Genomic DNA, 21,745 nt, shown 5'->3' with positions numbered 1-21,745 from the left:
TCCGAGTAGCTTGGGACAAACCTTAGTTGCCAAACAGTCACTTCTCCAAAAATATCATTTATAAACTACATCTTTAATAGGCACTGTAACCCTAATCATTCTTGGCATTTTTTATAGTTGGTCATTGCAATATCACATCTCATTTTGTATTTAGGAAAACCATAAACATTACTTAATACGTTGGGTGTGTTTTGCCAGCTGCTAATTGTTGTAGTCTCTCCTCTGTAGTAGATGACTAGTTTTTGAGTGAGGTCAGAGAGTTCACAGATTCTCTGTTGCTTTGGTAAATTATGTAATTAAATAAAAATTAAACTTGGAAGTACCTAGAAATACTTTAAAAAACCTTTTCATTCACGATGTCTATATTTCATCTACACAACTACCACTGCATTTCTCATCAACTTCATGCCAAACTTATCTCTTCCATGCTCTCCTGATGTAAAAAAAACCCTTGCTCTGTAGCAACTGGTCTTCAACATATTAATGTTGAATTATTGCTGCTTCATTTAGACTATTATTATAATGCTTTTGTCAACTCTTTTAAAGTGAATTGACAAAGGCAAAAGATTTTCAATTTAGAACGAGTAATAAAAATGAAAGCAGAATATCAGCGAAGGCTACATTACAGTTTGTAACTCTTTAGCAGTTATAAAATGCTGCAACAGCGCAATGAAAACATATATCCATGGTTTACACTGGCTGATGGGACACTTCCATGAGGCTCCTATCAAGCCTGACTGATGTTAGAAAAAACAATTTCTTTACTCAATAAAACCATATTTTATAACAAGAAACGCTTAACTTACCTGTGTGTGTAGCAGTGATTACAACTAAACCTCAGTTTTCTACGGGCATTAACAATCAATGATTGACTTCCAGGAAAGGGAGTTACTGCTTTAAGCCTTGAAAATGGAACCTGCTTGTCTCCTAGGTAATATCAACTAAACTAGTGAAACCTGATCATCTCTTCTGGTATGCTATTCAAATGAGAACCATAACGTTTGGTATCATTGGAAAGACACAAGAAAACGAAGGCACTTGTTTAAAGTCACAGACTTTTTTTTTTGCATCTCTTGAGTGCACATCAACATCAGCCGTAATGTTACATACTTCGTGGTTTTACATTAGCACAGACACAGCCTGAAGACATGTACACTGGAGGGTTCAAAGTAGTGGGCAATGATCAGCAATAATACTGTATACTTGCAAACAAACAAATAATTTGACCACACCAATCTTGCATGTACATACAAACACACACACAAAAGACTAACTACAAGTCTGCCCCTCACTTGCAAATCCTAAAAGAAATAACTAAAAGATCTAGCTGGTTTCCCACTCCAGATGCTATTTAATTACTAACTTATGTCTCATCTAACTTATGCTGCCTCTTCAATACTGACTTTACTGAAAGATCACAACAGCAAGAAAGGTCATCATGAAATACTTCTCAGTTCTTAACACTCTTTCTTAGAAAAGTTTTCTGGTTTTTATTTTTTTTTTTTTTTAAAAAAAAGACTTTTGTCCATGTGAAAAACATGACACCACTGTATGGAATTAAGGTAAACTTTACGAAAGCATTTAAGTGACTTAAGTGCCTTAAGTCCCCCAGTCTTTGCTCTTCAACTTTTGCGAAAGAATTGTATTTTGGATTCTCTTGTGCAAGTAAATTCTGCCTTGTTATCAAAGCCAAATATTCTGTTAGGGACACAGCACTCACTCATAATAATAGATTTCACAAACATTCAGACATATCTTCCTATTAAAATTTTAAATTACAGTGTTTTCCCAGGTAACTGGTTTGGGACTGTTGGAAAACTGTTTCCCAAGAAACCAGTTTTTGTTATTAAAAGATAGTTTGGCTACTGTGCAAGATAATGAATTCCCTCTTTGGACTAGACAGCTGAGCTACTCTCCAACAGAAAGCCCATAACTTTATTTTTTTAATAAATAAGCAATCAAATAAGTGTATATGAGCTGTCCTAATGCATCTTATCAAGAATCAGTTCCTTGTCCTATTCTGTTAGGGCATTTTTTTCTGGGGATGTGGTTATACTGCTAAATAATATTACAAGAAAAGCAGAAAGCCTGAACTCGTTCCTTGTTAAATGAATTCTTCGTGGTATAATTTGTTTATCTTAAACCTACTGTGGTTTTTATCTGAGAATTTTATGTGAATGTTCAGTAGTTCTGTGCAGAGGAAGGTATTACACAGCTCCATATATGTGCCTGAATTAGGAATTTGGTACCCTTCAGAGAGAAGCTGATGCCTCCAGAGGGTGACTAAAGGTACAAGAGCTTGGAGCTCAAGGATGGTTCACTCAGATTCTCCAGGTGCAGGGAGCTTCCCGTGGGGCGAATGCCCTCCTCTGAGCACTGCTGCTGAATGCCCAGATAAAAGCCACATTCTGCTGAAAAAGGATAGATTCACAGCAGCAATTTAAAGGCCAAAATAATTTTAGGAATATTGTGATTACCCAAATGGCAGTTGTAACTTAAGATTTAACTTAAAATAAATCTAAAATTTACTACAGCATTAAAAGGCTTGTGAGCAATTATAAGTGTTCTACAGAGAGGGAAAAGAAACCTGAAAAAAAAGCCCCCACAGCCCATTTTTTATTAATCTTAACTGCCTGGTTACTATCAGGTAGCTTAAATATTGAAGTTTTTTAAGTGTCTTCATGACATCCACAGTTATATCATCTCCATCATGTCAACATGTCAAATATTAGACAGGCCTCTCTTCAGTTTATTTTATTAAGTGGTAGTATTTGTACATTAAAAGACGACTGCAAGGTACAGAAAGTCTTAAGAGCTTATAAATTGCACCAGGTCAAAGAGATCCTTGCTGCAGAGCTTACTCTGTAAAATCTGGGAAAGTTCTAGTCTCCAGTCTTCCTAGAAGTTGTGTTCCCTGTCTTTGACTTGGATAGTCAGAGATAGCAAGAGTTGAAGGATGTCAACAAAGGGCATAGTTTAAGCTGATCTGGAAACTCAGCACTGCAGACAAGGTACTCCTGCCTATGCCCTCACTTTCACTGCCTTCCTGGCCATAGTAAAAACCATTGACCAGCTCTGCACAATCAGATTTTCTCACTGACCTAACAAAAAAAAAAAAAAAAAAAAAACTCCCTTTTCTTTTCTGCAATTGTTAGTTTTCAGCTGGACCAGGGGGCAAAATCAGTGTACTTTAGGGCTGAGTAATTGTGAAGACCTATGCAAGAAAGACCACAGCAACCACATGAGAGAACAGGTCTCCCCCCATGCCCCATGCTCTTTCTGCAGGAAGTGCAGTCTTAGATTAGCTCAAGTTTGCCATAAACCCCATTCTTAGATACCTGGTTGAGAAAAACGTTTTGGTTTGTAGTAGTGAGCAATAATAAATTCAGTGCTGTAGATGTTTACCTCCTCTTCTTTTTCAGGAGAAACTGGATTTTTTTATTCCGGGGGGGATGCTTTTGGTTTTGGTATTATTTTGTTCCTGGTTACATTGTTGAATTGGGCAAATAAAATATGTGACATTCATTAATGAAAGAAGAATCAAACAAAGTACTCTTTTTCTTGCATTATAAAACTGAGTTAAAAAGATTTATGAGCATGTTCAGTATTTGAAGAAAAACAATTGCTCTAATCTCTGTTGGAAAGATGCTGGGTGATCAGTCTGTTTCTCAGAGACAAAGCTGGTTAACAAGTGTTATAGGAGAAATATATATAATGTTATGAAACAAAAAAGACTCACTTTCAACAGGTTTACATTTTAAAATGTTTATTGGGTTAAAACTATTTTGGATCATCAGTGGGAGGGTCCCGGTAAGCACAGACAGCTGTCTTAAAACTCTGCTTTCTTTCAACAAGAATTACACAGATGAGCAATAGTAGCTGAAAAGCAGCATAAGGGCTTTTGAGACTGACATGAACTGAACAACAAAGATACAAAAAGCTCTCTACGGCACCTCTGTCTAGCTCTAGGTTTGATAGTTTCTCCTTCTGCATTTATTTCCTTAATATGGCAATACTATTTTACATACCTCAGTGAATTAATTATTCCTTTCTTCATTAACTGTGAATAAGGTGGAGGAAAAACTCAAAATTCGTAATTTTTGCTTTCCTTTCTCATCCCCTGTCCTTTCACCCAGAGCTGTTCAGGTCTTTCTGCAAAAAGAATTCCTCCCAGCTGTTGAAACGGATTAAAACACTGCTACATTCACAAGGTAGAAAAGATTGCAAAAAGCAGGCAAAACAGGAATGTAAATACACATGTATGTAACAAATTTGTGCTGAAAAGTGCCTCACTACAACTCATACCAGTGCTTAAGTCTCAATGTTTACACAAAAAAGAAAAGCTTTTTGTGTCCCTACAGATCTGTAACTGTGTGTCTCTGTAATAGGGATAAGCTTATCAATAGCTTGAGATGTCCTGTCTTTATTTTGAAGAGACTGTGAATCTCTCTTCTTGTGTGGTATTTGAAATAAGCAGGAGCTGTGAGTTGAATGAAAAAAGATGCAGAGGCACAGTCCTATTCCTAGTACTGCATTAGTCTGGCTATTGCATGCTAACGATGTCTGCAGGATAGAATATCAGATTTGCTCTGTTCTCTACAGCGACCCTCCTGCAGCTCAAATGATAAGGGGATGTGAATCTTAAGAACAGTAGAAGCCGCTATTAAGTTCCAAATGGCCAAAGCATATAGCACAATACTGAATGTGTAATCCCAAATGAATTTATTCAAAAGGAAAATAAATCTCAATAACAGTGTCAGGCTTGAAATGGGAAGGCTTTTTTTGTGTTTACTTCTCAGGAAAGAGACTCAGATATCAAGATGATGGGTGACTTTGTAAAAACTCAGAAAGACCACAGATGTTTACAATGCTACCATTTATAGAGTATCTTCTATAAAAAGATGCCAGACAACTTTATAAGCATTAATGGACTGAGTTTTTCCACATCCTGTTAGGTCAGATAGCAAAATAATGTTCACATTAAAGGTAAAATAAGACACTTTCCCACAGTCACGAAGCAAAACAAAAAAAAACAAGCAGTCCAAACATTTTTTTACTGCAGAGTTAATCTGGATATTTGGCACATGCTTAGCTTATGCAGAGCACCAGCACCCTATCCCATTTCTAAGTTCCTCTCTGCTTTTCCTCTGTATGTACAAGGCCTTATTACACACTACTTCAAGCAGAGTGTATTTTCTGTGTAGCCAGTGGTATTCTTTGCACTATGTGCAATTTCTTTCCCAGTCAGTGATGCTGTGCATGGGACTTAACTGTCCTTATGGAAAGTACTAGAGAATAATCAGCAGTCTAACAATTTTTGCCAATGTCCTTATGGCAAAGTGGTTGCATTATCAAGCAAATGTGTTGCAGCTTAAACCCATTACACCACGGCCCCTGGGAAATACTATTCTGACCCAGAGTCATGAGTTTTGTCTGTATGGATGGGATCAGTTAATGACATTAACAGGTAGGAAGAGGTGCATGAGCTGGTAAGTTAATGCACTTCCCAGGGCAGTGAGGGAACCCTTTCAGATCTTCACGCACCATGTGTCAGTTCCTCGGGATACAGAATGTCTCCTGCAGCCCTGCAAAAATCTCCCTTCCCTCAAGAAAACAAGATGCCCTCCCCAAAACCGCAGCTCATGCAGAAACCTTACATCAGCTTCTTTAAATTACACAAATGTCAAAATAAATGAGAGCAGTAATGTTCACTCAGAAGTTGCTCTTTCTTTGCTACTAAATGGATTCTATACAAAATCAGCTGTGTAGCATATGCTGCCAAAACAGTAACTACTAGCTTAACAGACGGCATGCTGTGAATAAAATACAGACACAAAACACAGACGTATAACTCAATACCTTCTTGATATCAAAACTTCTTTTTTTGTCTTTCCTCATGATATTTACACATAGCAAAAATCTTTAAATATTTGATCAGAATTCAGAAGTATCCTGTACTGTAGTGTCTTATTATTCTGCCATCTTTTCAAAAAAGTATGGAGTTTGATTACTGCAAAAGAAAACATGGAACAAGTATCTCCGGGAGCCTGAATACCTATACATTTATGTTTGTCTGCTATGCTTCCACAATGCTAATAACCAGAAGAGTTCTCTTATACATCTTCCAGGAAAAGGAAAGTGTGAACTGGGGTTAGTCCAGAACTATCTGTCTGCTATTTCACTATCTGGCTGTAGCTTAATCTCTCTGATTTTACACATACTTCTCTACCTGTTCCCCAAAGGAGGACTAATGTGGGTCTTTCTCCACTATGCAGACACTGATTTTTTCCAGAGTTTCAAATTTCTACCCTTCTTTATAATGTAGTTGAAACTGCCCAATGGCATCAAAGTCAACAGAGACAGAAAGCAGGGCACAAACTGACAGATGGTGTGATTGCATGTGCTTCATTGCTCTCTGGAAATTGGGCTGAAAGAACCCAAAATCATTTTAGGTGATTAAATTAATTTACTCTTTACAAATGATAGAGAACAAACACCACAACAAAGTGGCATTTATGTAACTGAGAGTTTTCAGATGCCTGAAACCTGGAATTCAGATCCAAACACCAGAAAGGGGATGTTTAGATCAAAACATAATCTTCTCTTCTAACGGACTGTGCTTCCAGAGACATGTGCTTGTGCAGTATCTGTTAGGGGGTCCCATGTCATTGGGATCAATAGACAGGAAAACTTCCTTGGTTCTCCTTTTCCTCTTTTTTCCTTAATATTTGCTGTGAGCTTATGTGTGAATTCACACCAACTGGAATAACCTAGTGCATCTCTTACAGCTTCTGGAGATGTAAAAGCAGTTTTGGCCCCCCAGATCCCCATGGCGGCCCAGCCCGGTGCTGTCAGTCGCTGCCCTCTGACACCACAGCAATGGCGGCTCCAGCCCCGCCACGGCCCGCCACGGCCCGGCTCTGTCCTCCCCCAGCGTCTCTCCACACGAGCACCAACCCCCTGGGTGGGGCGGCGGGAGGGGGGTTATATTTATGGGGGTTTATTTGGGGAGGAAGCAGACGAAAACGGCGCAGGCGGCCGCTCCCAACAGCCACCGCACCCAACCACTCTCCCCGCCGCGCCCCGCGGCCTCGCCGGCGGCCTCCGCCCAGGAGGGGGCGCGCGCGCTCGCGGCCCCGCCCCGCGCCGCGCCGCGCTCCGCCAGGCCCGGGCCCGGCTCGCGGCGCGGTGAGTGGCGGCGGGGGAGGGGGCAAAGGGGCCGCGCGCGGGGGGGGGAGAGGGGGCGCGGGGGCGCGGCGCGCGGGGGCGCCGAGCGTTAACGGTTCCCGCTCCCCGGCCGCAGAGCCGTTGGTGCCTTCTCAAGGGCCTTGCGCGTTATGCCTGCTTCGGGCCCTTCACGGCGGGCCAAGCCTGTTCCCCGGGGAAATCGCCCCCTCCTCCCTAATGTATAGCCGCGAGTGGCGCCTGGAGGGAAGCGGCAGCCCGCGGGGAGCCTGCCTCTGCTCAGATGGAGGGTTTCTGCTCTTTTCTGCCTTCCCTCAGGCTTGTTGCTGCTCAAGGGCAGGACAAGGGTGTCAGGCTGAGCTGCTGGGCATTTACGCTTCACGTGTGTGGGCGAGCTGGCCTAAGCCTGAAGTGCCTTGTGGTCACCTTTGACCGGCCTTGGTGCTGACCTGACGTCCCTGGTTGCCTTTGGCAGACCTTGGCGCTGCCCTGATGACCCTGATGTGCGTAGCACAGCCACTGCACAGCGAGGCACGCTTTCTCATCTGCGCTCCAGTAAGCACAGTTAACCAAAGACTTGTTTGGCTCACATTCTTCCAGGTGGCATCTCATTTGTGTGGGCATCTCTCCTGTGTGATGTGCTCCTCTTGTGTGAAAGTGAGATTGAAGTTTGGGACAACTATGGGGGCAATCACCACATTACCATGAGGCATGGGCTGCCTTGTCACATCTAAGATTTTTTTTAAAAAAATAATGTGCCCTGGTACATTTCTTGTGGCATTGTTTGTTCAGCAGTGTAGACTGCTGTTAGGTCCATGGACAGCCTAAGCATCAGCCAAATGCAATTGAAAAAACAAGCCCATGATCAGTAGGCTTCCATTTGCTCCATAAAGATTCTCATCTCCAAAGGTTCGTTTTACAAAGAACAAAACTGAAAAGATTTGAAAACCAGTGTGCTTAAAGTGGAAAAATTAGATAACACCAAAGGCAATAGTTACATACACAAATTAATGCTGGAAGAACAAAAGCTCAGAGTTACTGAATGTAGTTTGTTTGTTTCTTTTAAGAAAATTACCGCTGTCTTTCATTTTGTTTTTAGGAAGTATTCAAAATTAATTAAAATGTCTTCTGCTAAACCTCCAAATGAAAATGAAACCCCCAGAGAGAGAACTGCAGGATTGAGGGGTGTTCGAACAACCACACTCTTCCGAGCTGTGAACCCAGAGCTTTTCATTAAACCTGTAAGCGACTCATTGAAGAGCAGCTAAATATGCTTAGGGAGACATGGTTGCTTTAAAATAATAATCACGATTCTGTGTGCATTATGTAACCATCTCTTGTTATGCAAACCACCTAGTAGTGTAGCTAAAAATATTTTTGTTTTTTTTCCAGTCTGCCTGTTAAGTGCCCAGAACATTACACTGTTTATATCCAGTTTTTATTCCACCATTATATTGTCTGATTCTTTTGTATCTAATTGAATTACTTTCAGAAAGATTGCTTACAGGCATATTGTCCTTGTGATTTGACAAGTTGAGTAATAGGAGTCCTTAAAAGGGAACAAATTCTAAAGTGCGTGTTCTTCATAATAAAGGATGGGATTTTTTGGTAGTTTTTAAATATTTTGGAGAGTTTTCTTTTTCTCTCCCTCTTTAAAATACCCATACGTTTTAGAAATCCATAAAAATTTTGGGGTACTTCTTTGTACCTTTACAGAACTGCAGCATACTTGCTCGCTCATGCTCTCTGTCTGTTTGGCTGTCTCTCTCTATGTATATATATAATCTGTGTGTATGTACAATTATTGCTTATTAAACAAGTTAATAGCTGTTAAAAACCAGTTTTCTCTTGCTTGATAGCAGATAGTATAAGTTATTCAATGCATTTCATTGATCTGAGCTCCTGATTCCATTTAGTTAGAAAACCCACCAGTATTGTTAGCTCTGGCATCAATGGTCTCTTAACATTCATAAGGTTGTAACACAAAAAGCAAAAAGTTAATAGAAAAATATTGTGGCAATATTTGCCTACTGTTCCTGATACGTATAAAAATTGTGATGAAGGAGGGTGACATGGCAGAGTACTTTTATATAGAGACTTTTTTATAGGATAGCAGTGTGATTTAAACATATCAGCCAATATTCTTTGTTACAGTATTTGCTTTTATAATTAAATTGGTGATACTCTGGTTTTATTTACACCTATAGAATTCAGTGGTATCAGCAAGACTAGGTCAAATTCTGTGTATATAATAAAAGTAGACTTCGTGACAGCAATATATGATCTGTTTCAAAGAATTAAAGTTACTTGGCAGGAGCATAGTGAATTGTCCCAGTAGTATATGCAGACAAATTTTGTCAGAAGTTTGTAACAGCTGCCTGTAATAACTGGTTTTGGCCAGCTCATTCATGCTCAAAAAGCATTTGTGACTAGCAGAGGACAGCACAATGGGCAGTATGATATTCTGTCTCCAGAAAAGGACAGAAAATGCACCTTTTCAGAGAAAACTCCTTTTGCTATCACAAAGTCAGGTCTCCTTTCTTGCTGCTTATCAAAGTCATTTGGATCAGTCTACCAAAAAGGCAGTGATGGTTTTTGCAGATGTCAAAATAGGCTGCTGTTCACTTTCTAATCTAAGACTGAAAAACAAAAAGTTTGTTGTGATGAAGGAAAAAATTTTTGAGTACAAATGCATACTAAGTTTTTATTTTTTGACAGAACAAACCTGTGATGGCATTTGGACTTGTAGGAATTACCCTCTGTGTGGCCTACCTTGGTTATTTGCATGCAACGATAGAGAACAAAAAGGACCTCTATGAAGCAATTGATAGTGAAGGGTCCAGATATATGCGGAGGAAAACTTCCAAGTGGGACTGAAGAAGGAAGGAAGGAAATCTGCAAATCAATCACAGAGTTTTGCAAGGCAACTACTATTTTTTTTCTCTGTCCATTGAATTAATGGAAAAATGTCTCTCTTGCCATTTAATCCAGTTAAAGTTCCATTATAAATTTCATGCCTATAAAAATAAATTGTAATTAAGATATATACAAACGGTAAAGTGATTTTTAAGAATTGTTGCCTGGGATCTTCACAACATGGCAGAAGAGACGCAGACTAGGCTGGTAAATGTGCACAGAAATGTGTATGATAGTTCAACTCATTACTCTGTCTGATTAAGGTAGAAACAAGGGTTTGTTTTTTATTTTTTAAACAGGAGGTGTATCACATTGCCTGTGAAAATAGAAAGTTGATCTCTTGTTCTGTTGCAAGTTGACAATTATGATTTTGCAAGTAAAATATTTTTAAGATAATGTTAGGTCTGATAAAGAAATCGCTGAAGGGTTTTATTTAGTGAAGAAATTTGTAAAATACAGACCAAAATGATCCTTGGATTATTCCTTAATATTACTGGACATCAGCTCTTACTCTTTTGAACTGCTTTTTCTCTGACTTCCCGAGGAATTGAGACTTGTACTATTACTTTATCCATGTATTTATTAGTTGTCTCAGCTCTCATCAGAATATTTGAACTTTTTATTTAACTTCAGTTGAATATGAAAAACTTCAAACAGGAATACATCCCAACAAGTTTTGTTAAAAAATAAGTAGCCCCCCCCCCCCAAAAAAAAAAAGGAAGAACTCAGTCATTACCTGTCCTGTTTGGCATCAGACAGCAGACCAGTGAACATATGGGTGTCAGTTTGCCAATCAGCGTATATAACTCCAGGTTAGCCAGAGCTTGCATGGTGTTTGCGTCTGGTCAGCAGGACAAAAAAGTACAGTCCGGGGGGGGGGGGGCGAGGGGGTGATAGCAGAGGATAAAAAATATGGGACTCTGGTGTTACTGCAGGGTGCTGCAGTCTAGGAAGGTGACAGAGTTCTGGGGTGCAGTGGAGAGTGTCATAAAAGTTAAGCAAAAAAAACCCTGTGATTTTGAAAGAGAAAAGATGTAAGTAGGAAAAGATTCAAATTCCTAAGAAGTCAAGCATTGTTGATTCCTGTGCACCTGTAACTTCTTGGTTTTAAGTTGCATTTCAAAAAATACATTTCTCTATATCGCAAAGAACATTATGTAACATTAATTTATTACAAGTCACTGAACTCAAATTAAAGATGGAAAGTCTAATATCATCAGGTTCTTATGGACACAGAGGGAAAAGAAATCATCAGTGTGAGCAAGCTCAGTCTCTGCACGTGGGTTGGAGGTAACCCCTTGGCTGTGAGCATGGCAGGGGGCAAGTGGATGTTGTGGTATTTACTTAGCACATGAGGTGGTTCCCACATGAGCCTTCCTCCTTCATTTTGGCTTGAGCAAACCATGCAGGTGGGTACTTTCCTGATCCAGCACTGGGACCTTATCCTATGAGTGAACATTTCCAGCTGCTTCTTTGTGTCCAGCATCCTCTAGGCAGTATCCCAATTGCCGAACTCTGAAACGTGGTGAGAGGGTGCGTACCAGGGTGTGCTCTTTTTTTTTTCCACAAAAGACTGTGCAACGTTCTGCTTGCATCTTTCCATTCACCTCCTCATATTTATACCTCCATTAAATGATCCCAAGAAGCTTAACAATGTCTTTGTCAACCTCCTGGCTGCAGTGGCTTTCTGTCAAGCCCAAGAAGGAAGAATGTGTGAAGGGCATCTGTTCTGCAGCTCTGGGAATTGTTTGGGTTTTTGTTATCAAGAGGATGAAAAAAAGTGGCTCTGGAATGACTTCCTTAAAGGTCAGTAATTGCTCAATGGATTTCTCTGCATCTCTCTCTAAATCCTGTATTTTGAATCTGTGATTTTCCACCTGCCCATCTTTTATAGTTACCTGTGCCCAAAATTAAGCTAGGCCTTGGCTTGGCCACCTTCCCCTTGACAAGGAAAGCAAGCTTTGATGGAGCTACATCAAATAATATCATCTTCACAGCCTTGAAAGCATATTCCTCTCTGTGAGCCTAAATGCTTCACAACAGCAAGGTGTTGGGGCAAATCTAAAAGCTTGCAAGAGACTGCCCTTTGAAAGGTGAAAGAATTTTCAGATTAATTAATAAAATACTCAGAATCATCAGATGTTCTGTATATCCCATAGGATATATTTTGTTCCATAGGATATGAAGGATCTTCAGAATTAATCTTTTCTTTTTAAAAGGGTTATACTCCATATTCTTCAGTTCATTAAATTCATGAGACTTCTACGTTTGCATGGGCTTGGCTAAATGATGCCAAAACCAGTGCTACATGCAAGTATTTTAACCTGTTTTTCATAGTTTTCTTAATAAGTGCATTGATCCTGATACAGGCAGATGCCTCAGAATGAGCAAACCCAATCAGTTATTTTCACATATTTGGGAATAATGTGAGATTTGGATTCTTAAATGTTGAATTATGTTTTATGAAGTGAATATGAATCTGGAAGTTGCTGGGGAAAGTGGAGAAGGGAAAGAGAAAGGCCTAGGACTAATCTCAGCAGAGTTTAGATGGTGCGTATTCCATTGGGACTTCATAATAAAAAGCATGTCTGAGATGGGACTTGTTATCTGTTGGATGGAGTAATGTCTCATTGACTAGGCTAATCTAGAGCAGTCCTGACTGAAGGAAGAGTGAATGTTTACACTTGTTCTTATTTTTAAGATTTCTCCATATCTGTTTGTGGGAACTGCTTCACAGGTAGTTCTCTTAATACTACAGAAATTATATATAAAAAGATTATACTCAAATATGATACAAGTGCAAATACAGAGAAGAATGTAGTGAATTAATGGACAGTGAAGTACTAATACTGGAATTTGTTGTTTTAAGTTTCTGATTTTATACACATAGAAACTGTGTATGTTGAGATTAAAGCAAAAATCTCCACGCAAACAAAACAAATCACAAAACTTGTTCATTAAACTCTGGAAGCAGAGCTCCCCTTAGGCATACAGAGGATAAGCGAACAACACCAATACAATTTATTTTATCCTGTTTCTCTCAGTTTCATTTTCAATATTGTAATAAATATTTACGATGGATGATAGCTGGCTTGACAGGAATTGTAAGTGAAAATGATTTCCTGGGCAGGGAGTTTTTTCAGCTTTTTACTAGTTCCTCATTATCTGTGCTGGCATACATATCTTTACCAACAACAGCAACAAAATGCTGTGATTCAAATATCTGAAACAGTAACTATTGCCCTGTTCTTAAAAGCTTCATAGACTACATGCCTTGAATAGGAATTATTGTCATTCAGCAAAAAAAAAAAAAAAAAAAAAAAAAAAAGTGCAATAAACCCCCAAGGCTGCTGCAATGCTGCTTACCTCTATTATCAGCGAAAGTTCTTTGTGAGCAAAGCTAGTCCTGCCTAGTAACAGTTGCCACGTAGGAAGTTTTACTGAGGCTGGAAGGGGTCACTTTATACAAACCTCCCTCATCATCTGCCTGCAGCATGTGACTGAGTTGTCAGCATGTGTGAATCTTAACCCAAAGGCAAACGTTTTAGATAACATGGTAAAAAAATAATGATTAATGATTTTTCTCTCTGCACTGGCTTGCATGTTTTCTGTAGCAACAATAAGCAGTTTGCCTGCAAGCAAGAGATCTATCCAGAATATAGTTCTGACATTTTAGTAACTGTCTAGAATACCACAATGATTAGAAATCGAGATTTCGACTCCTTTGTTTGCTGTGCTCTCTGTTCAAAAATAATATCACCACCACCTTCCCCTGCTACTTTTGATCGAATTCGGGAGTACAAGCCTTTCAAAACACGGTATTACACTCATCAGGATATACTGGGTAAGTTTCTGAGATCCCTCCTTGCAATCTGAGATTTGAGAATGCTCAAAAGGCTACTATATCCATCTTTTTTGAGAGTCACAAAGGCATCCACATTTTGGTAAGAAATAACTGCATTTGCCTTCTGAATGTTAACAAATCCTGCACATTCAGTGGGGAGTCATGGTCAGCTATCCTACAGCACATCAGGGCTTTCAGATTTGCATGTGCTGAAGTGCAACAGAAAATTAGCTCTAAGAATGTTAGCAAAAATTTTCTAAGGCCCATGTAGATTGCAAAGAACTAGACTGGACTAAAATTTGTGAGCATCATCCCCTCATCCTGCAGCAGGACCCAACTGGAATATTTTATCCTGAATCCTACCCTCTCCTATCTGATCCTGGCCAGTGATCTTATCTTGAAACTCTGTCAGGGCCTGGTACAAACTCTATTTAAGTCAACAAAGTTTTCCTTTGGTATCCATAGCCTTGGGATCAAGAGAGTAAGCTTTTCTTTCTATGTTAGTTATCATCTGCAGCACAGTTATCATCTCAAGTGTCTATGTTACAGCTGTGTTGAGCATAACTTTAAAAAAAGTAATTTAAACATAGTTAGTACCTTCGTTGTGGGAAAAGGCTAAACAAACAGCTGACAAACTGCTCTGAAGAGTGATATGACATGCTGATATAAACACTCTGCAAAACTGAGGTTTGGTTTTTCTAGTATACCACAGTTGTAACTTAAATGATGAAGGAAAACATATGGTAGCATTCACATGTTTGAGGATCTAGCAGGAGTATGAAGTAACTTTATATGCTATGCCTAATTATCATAGAGGTTTCTGATCAGCAGTATGAAATTCTGTTGAAAGCATACTATGCATTTTAATTAACACTCATTGCAAGAGGGGTGTGTTTGGTTTCTATTTTAAACAATATCAAGGCTATTGAAAGCACAGTAACAGGGTGAATCCTGTATGCATCTCATAACACAAGGCCTCAGGACTTTGTTGACATAAACAACGTAAAACACGTTCAGAAGGCCTTAGAAAGCCTCCCTTCAAATTATTTTCTCTTTACTTAATATAATATTTCCACGGGAAGAGATGGTGCCACGGGGATTTTATTTTAACTACATCCACATCACTAATGGCATCTGCTCCAGGAAGCAAGCCCCATGGCACGGCATGGCTCACTGCCACACGGCTTCAGCCCCTCTTTTTTGGAAAGGATTAGCCGCACTTTTGTTGCACTGGCCTGAGGTGTTCTTGCGCCCCAGACAGTGTGCAGCAGCCCAGAGACTGTTATGTACATGCTGTCCTCCAAATACATATTACACTCTGCCTTAGCCACCCAAGCATCTAGGAGCAGCTTGGGGCAAGAGACCTTGCTGAAAGATGGCTCTCTCTCACCTGTAGCGTCTTAAGGGGAGCAAAAGCATCCCCAGAACTGCAGTGGGGTGCAGTCACAGGCAGAACTGGACAAATCATTCCCAATAAAGGTCAGAAGTAACCTATTGCTTGTGTGGTGTGGATGACTGAGGGGATGAGGAGTTGGGAGTGACACCAGTAATGCCCTCCTATTTTTCAACCTTGCCAAGCACATGAGAGACCTGGGTTCATTACGTTCTTCAGCTTTGAAGGTTCAAATTTGCACCTTAAAAAAAGAGAATTTAATTACTCTTAATTCATGTGCCAGATACCAGAGTCTTTTCATGGATCCCATCCTGAATCTATGGATAAGGCCCTTTTTTAAAGCCCAACACGTACCATTACATTTATGGAACTGCATAAGCAATAATATTTATGTGTACCTATATGTAAATATAAGTGAAATAAGGATTCACACTTGCTTAAGTTTCTGATTTTTAATTTAGCTATGGAACTAAGCAAAGGGGTCAGGAGACTGTTACAATTTTCTACATTCTAGTTGTTTGCTGTGCATGATCCATTTATGTTGATTGTACAGAGATTGGAGCAAGCATTCAACAAGAACTACATAATAAGAAGGAAGCAGAGATACAAGAGCGTATTGAAAAAATGAAGGTTGAACTTTGGTCACAGGTAAATTAAATTACACTACTGTCATTAAATGATGATTCTTTGAAATATTCATTGTAGCATAAAGAGGGGATAAAGAACTTAAAGGCTATTGCTATGGAGCTGCCATTAATTTCAGCTTATCCTTTGTTCATAGATTTGTATGTGCACAGATTTTCCCAGTTTCTGATCTCAACAAAGCATACTTTGAATTAATAACAAATTTTACATCTGTTCAGAAAATGGTCTCTGAAGCCCACAGAAGTTAACAGCTGGTAAAGCTATTCCACATAATGCTTTGTAAGATTCTGAAATTGCCCTTCATATTACATATACATATAGTGGTTACAAGTGCAGCAGCTCAGTGCTATTGTGTGACCATATTTTAACAGGAATCACTGTAATAATATTGCCAAATGGGCCAAAATGCATTTAGTCCTCTGCATTTAAATTTAACTTGCTCTGATTTTTAAATGGAAAACAGTAGAACTGTTGGATACATAACCTTTGCTTCAGCTTAATAGTATGTTAGTAGAATGTTAGCAACTATATTCAAATAATTATTTGTTTTAAAGGCCAAAATGCAAACAGAAGATGCAGTGGAGAAAGCTCTCAAAGAGGCAGCAGCTAGCCATGATGCATTTGTTCAAGACCTTAAACAAAAACATGGAAAGGAATTAAGGGTATGAACTGGTTTGCTCTCATTACTGTGGAAATAGCCAGCATGATAGAATTATCTTTTTAACAGTCCAGACTGTCATCCTTAAAAAATATATATTTTTTAGGTTTGCACATGTCCATGATCTTCATTCATCTAAGATTTGAATTATATTGTCAGGGAAGCAAATGACCTGAAAGATTTACATCAGTGGCTTTTTTTCCTTGTGCCAGATAGGATGTGACCTTGATTTACCTAGTTCTCTAATTCACTTTCAGAATGTTTCACATTTTCTTATTGAACAAAATTTGATTATCTTTTGGAAAATTCTATGCAAGGTCTTAATTCAGCCATCCACTTAACCTGACTAAGTGCATTTCTTAAAGACAGTTAAATATATGGGCTTAACATGTATGTAAGACACATACAAAGAGAAAGGAAGGCAACCGCATTCTGGAACACAGCCTTCTTGCTTTCTGCACTGTTTCACAGGGTTTTTTTTAACCACTACAGCATCTGAGCACTCCTCAGTCAGGCATTAAGCAGTGCGTCTAACACCTGTCATCTTTAGTCTTGCAGTCTCCCACCAGAGTTTGAAGTGCACACAGAGAATTGCTGGAGTGTTTGGCTTTGGAATTTTATTTTATACAAGTTCCTAAATAGCCATCTGTTTATACTGCCAAACAGTCAAAGCAATGTGCTTGGCATTTCAAGAGAGAAAGCAGTGAGGTTTACAGTGGTCTCAAGTTTCTGGCAGAGTCCATTCCATTATATGGAGCTGTTTTCCAAGAAAGCTCTGTCTTTTGCTGTCATAATATCTGCAGAGGATAGCTGGTAGAACGTCAGTTCCTCTTGTTTAACCATTGGATTACTTGCCATAAGCCTATTATATATTTCTGTAGACCTGACTGCTCAGGATTTAGACACACACTATTTGTACAGATAAATTTAGATCTAGTAACTGAGGACTAAAGAGCAGGTATGAAATTCAGCAACTGAAACAAAAGAAAAGGTAGATCTAACTAAAGTAGTTAGAAGATGTTACAGATTTGGCAGTTTGTGTTTCTTGTAGCTCTTTTAAGAAATTTGTTAACAGGAAGCTAAATGCTTGTAGTTTAATACTAAACAAATGATTAAAGCATTTTCACATGTAGGTCAGAGACAAGTACCTTCAGTAGACAGCCTCAGGAGTGGCTTTTTGTAGCAAAGCTGATGTGGCTGTTCCACCACCACTTAATGGTCAAAAGGATTTTTACCTTCTGGTAGGCAAGTCCTACTTTTTGCCACTCCACTTGTCAGCAGTAGAAAAACTGTCAGTATCTACAGAACTACAGAACATGGGGCTTGTTGATGGGTATACAAAAGATTTACAGCAGATTTCCTGTAATTCTGCTTGATCTGTATGAGAAAACTCACAAAGATCTAAGCAGCTAGAGCTTTCCCAATAAAATCCTGCCACTTCCACAGAAGACATGCTTAGCACATGTCTTGGAAAGAACTGTGAATGGTGGCAAAGCAGCCTAGATCACTGGACAATGAGTTAAGAGGATTGGATTGCTTTGCTGGAAGATGAGGCTTTGCATGGATTTGACACAGCCTACAACAAGGGAACAGAGGTATACTGTGATATATTGATTTTTCTGAGATCCCATAGATGTGTATGTCCATCCACTTAAGATTAGTATCGGCACACCTTCATTTACAAACCCTATCAATATCTTGCTGACAAACATACTAAGGACATCTTATCCATCTCACTCTAAAACCATGTCACCAAGCATGTGAACGTGTGAGAAGAAAGGTGCAACTATGTCAGGGAACTTTTTGTGCCTATGTAGAAAACACAGATGATGTGCAATGCTGTTTTTCAGGTCAGAGCGGGGAGGTTAGTGCCTTGCCTGCTGGACACCAAAGATGCAGAGAGGGTTCAAGCAAAGCAAGGCCTATGCACAGAGGCCTAATGCAGTCATTTAATGGGACTGGTGTTGTGTGGAGGGCCGTGTGGAAGTAGAAAGGATGCAACTAAGATGCTTGGGGAAAGCACAGTACTCTTTTCACTGCCAAAACTGGCACCATGCAATCACAAAGATGCTAGATTTTTTACAGGCATTTAAAATAGTTCTAGAATTTTATTTGGAACATACAAAGGACAGTGCATTAATTACTAGGGATACCCCCATGCAAAATTCCCCACTGATGACATCGGTTACCTCTGTTATGTTATGATACTGAGCTGCTGACTATGTTCTGGCCACTCTTAATCTAAGATCCTAAAATAAGACACTGTAATTACCATTAATATATTACTGAAGTCTGTTGTTCTGCTGGCGTTTGCTGGGGCAAAGACAACTGAGTAAGTTGTTACCACTCCTTACATCTATTTTTAACATTGCTCAAGGAAGCAGTGAGGAAGGCAAAGGTAGAGGTGCAGCAGTCCATGGCAGATGAGCAGAAGAGAGAAGTGGAAGCTGTAGAGCAGCGCATGGCTCACAGGCTTCAGCGTGCCCTCCTGGAGTGTGCCCATGAGAAGGTGCAAGCGATAGCTGAAGCCAGGAGGCAGGAGAGAGAAGCAGCACTGAATGAAACAGCCAGGCAGCAAAGGTGCTCTGAATGTTTCCTGTGATGTGGCTTGTAAACATATTGTGCTAAGGAAAACCACCAGACTTACACAGCAGTATTGCTCAGGAGCAGGTCTTCTAGGAAAAGATGGCTGGAGTCTTTAGAAAAAATAGCTTGGGAAATGTAAAGTGACCAGCAAGAGTTCCAGGCTCCCCCTCTCACTGACTCCACATGTAGAAGTAAAACATATTTTGTTCCTAAATGCCAGTAACACAAATCTAACTAAGGATTCAAAAGTTTTGTTTTTTATGGCTGATTTAATGTATTCAGAAATAAAGATCTCATGACTTTATTGTGCCCTTCATGACATCTATGCAAAATCTGAAGAAATGTGTTTATATGGAAAACTGGAAGATGGGGGAGAATCTAGTTATATAAAGCTTTGCTAATTAAACAGCTTTGATTTCATAATAATAACACACAGGTCTCCCTTAAGCGTAGAACACATTTTATTTTTGACAGTACAGCTAGCAAAATAACACTGTAGTGTCAAAATGAAAAGATTGGTTCTTCAGGAATGTTACTGTTTGATCTTTTTTTTTTCTGAACAGAATCACACTTCAGTTTTGATTCATTATGTACCTTCATTTTCACTATTAAAACATACCCTTTCTGACAGAGATAAATCACATTCCACATAAACTTAGCTGGTCTCTTTAGCTTCTCCTGTTAGCAGAGGTCTGCGAAAAATAACACTTTGCCAGCAAAGTGGAGAAATCAGTGACAGGGGGCAGAGATTGTCTTCTCTACATTGAACTGCTTGTCTCAGTAGCTTTAATGGCTGCCCAATACATCATTCTTTACATGTCTCTGAGCCAAATCTGATCAACAATATCTACGACGTTTGGGCTATATAACATAAACTCTATGTTTTATTAATGACCTGCTACACAAAGTTGTTCTCAGTACAACTTAAAATTACAGATTTGTCTATAATCTAGAAATCAGGGCTTAGATTTCAATTCAAGACAGCGTTTTTATGTGGAGCAGAGTTGTTCAAAGTCTGTTTAAACTTAAATGTGTACTTAATAGCTGGCTCAAAGAGAGGCCTAAATGAAGAGTGAAAAATTAATCCTCTGCATGACACTTTTTCATTCAGAACCAAGCATCATTAAAACATCATCATAGAGAAACATGCAGAAATAGAATCTTTTGCAACCGAATGCCCAGCTACCTTTTTCTATGTCACTGGTAGCCTTCTATATGATTTAATTTCTGTGGTCTTGCAGCAAGTTCTGATTTCATGTATATTTGTAGTTGAATAAGAAAAGTTTTTACAATAACCTGAATAGTTAGACTTGAATTGCTTTTTAATAATCTTTGACCACAAGGGTTCCCGACAAATCTTTTTTTCTTTTTCTTTTGAAAATAGAAGGTATTCAGACCAACTCAAAGAAGCAGGTATATTAGCTGAGGAACTATATCATAAGAATATAGAGCAATTAAAGAAAGAAAAAAGTCAGGAGATGAATATTGCCCTGGGGATCATACGAAGAAAGAATCAGTGTGAAACTGAGAAACAGCTCAAAGAAGCAGAGACCCTACATCATCATGAGCTGGAAAAAGTGATGATTACTCTGGAAGCAGCAGAAGACCAGGTGCAGACTCTCATCCAAAAACTGGAAAAAATGACAGCTTGGAAGGACAGCCTGGAAACTGAAATACAAGCAACAAGACAAGCTTTTCAAAAGTATATTGATGCCACATTTCCTAACCTGTCTCCAGGACAAGCAGATTTTATTCTCCCACTCAGAAAAGCATTTCAACAGAAAGACACTCCAAAAGAAGCAGAGGAGAGTGACAAAGAATGAAAAAAGAGAGCTAGTAGTCAAAGTGCGATATTCACTGTAAAGGTTAACTAGAATTGGAAATAGGTAATGCTGAAAAAATAAATTCATTTCTGTTCACTGAATTATATACCTGTGGTTAGAAAGAGACAAATAATCACTGCTATATTAAATAATTAAAGGATTGGCCATGCTTAGAAATTATCCATTGATCTTTGTTTTACAAATGATAGGGCAGAGATTGGAGCATATAGCACTTGAGAAGGATCCCATTCTTGAACCCTTCTTTCTTAAGGAGGGTTGAGAAAATCTGTCTCACAGTGAAGCATCAGTGCTTGGACTTTGAGGACTGCTGGCTGTGGCTGTGCCCCTGGATACTCCAATATGCAGCTGCATACACAGGCTCTGAACACCTCCAAATTGGGTTCTGAGGCTTACAGAGTGGTAAGATTTTATTCAATGCCGTTTTAATGAAAAACACTAATTTTTTCTCAGCCTATTCATGTCTGGTCATTTGGAAGTGTAATAACTGCTTGTGCCAGTTCACTATGAGAATTTTCAAGAATAAACAGAAAAGATAATGGATAACTTTGTTCTTACCTGATAATTTTCTGTAATTACTCATACAAGATAACTCAGCCCATGCTGCTTTCAGAAACTGTAGTCCATTGACGTGGATTATTATATAACTTTTGAAGAGTTACTTAGGGCAAAATGAG

General features: G+C 39.1%; 2 protein-coding genes across 3 annotated transcripts; both read left to right on the top strand.

The window, feature by feature from the left end:
• The first annotated feature begins 7,135 nt into the window (after nucleotides 1–7,135).
• SMIM8 (small integral membrane protein 8) lies at nucleotides 7,136–10,237 on the top strand. 2 transcript variants are annotated; one of them, XM_062571039.1, is made up of 3 exons: nucleotides 7,136–7,188; nucleotides 8,285–8,426; nucleotides 9,904–10,237. In XM_062571039.1, exons 2-3 carry the CDS (start codon nucleotides 8,307–8,309, stop codon nucleotides 10,060–10,062), a joined length of 279 nt encoding a protein of 92 aa, XP_062427023.1. In that variant the 5' UTR covers nucleotides 7,136–7,188; nucleotides 8,285–8,306; the 3' UTR covers nucleotides 10,063–10,237. The 2 variants fall into 2 exon arrangements, with proteins under 2 accessions (XP_062427023.1, XP_062427022.1); XM_062571038.1 differs by lacking the exon at nucleotides 7,136–7,188 and adding an exon at nucleotides 7,571–7,740.
• A 3,560-nt stretch (nucleotides 10,238–13,797) lies between these two features.
• Nucleotides 13,798–21,115, top strand: C3H6orf163 (chromosome 3 C6orf163 homolog). The gene is made up of 5 exons (XM_062571037.1): nucleotides 13,798–13,945; nucleotides 15,892–15,986; nucleotides 16,538–16,645; nucleotides 19,019–19,221; nucleotides 20,612–21,115. Exons 1-5 carry the CDS (start codon nucleotides 13,798–13,800, stop codon nucleotides 21,048–21,050), a joined length of 993 nt encoding a protein of 330 aa, XP_062427021.1. The 3' UTR covers nucleotides 21,051–21,115.
• The last annotated feature ends 630 nt before the right edge of the window (nucleotides 21,116–21,745 follow it).

The sequence above is a fragment of the Rhea pennata genome, chromosome 3, assembly GCF_028389875.1.
Source record: "Rhea pennata isolate bPtePen1 chromosome 3, bPtePen1.pri, whole genome shotgun sequence".
In the NCBI taxonomy this organism is placed as follows: Eukaryota; Metazoa; Chordata; class Aves; order Rheiformes; family Rheidae; genus Rhea; species Rhea pennata.
The sequence above is the reverse complement of the archived record's forward strand: the minus strand, read 5'-3'. Positions and strand labels throughout refer to the sequence as shown.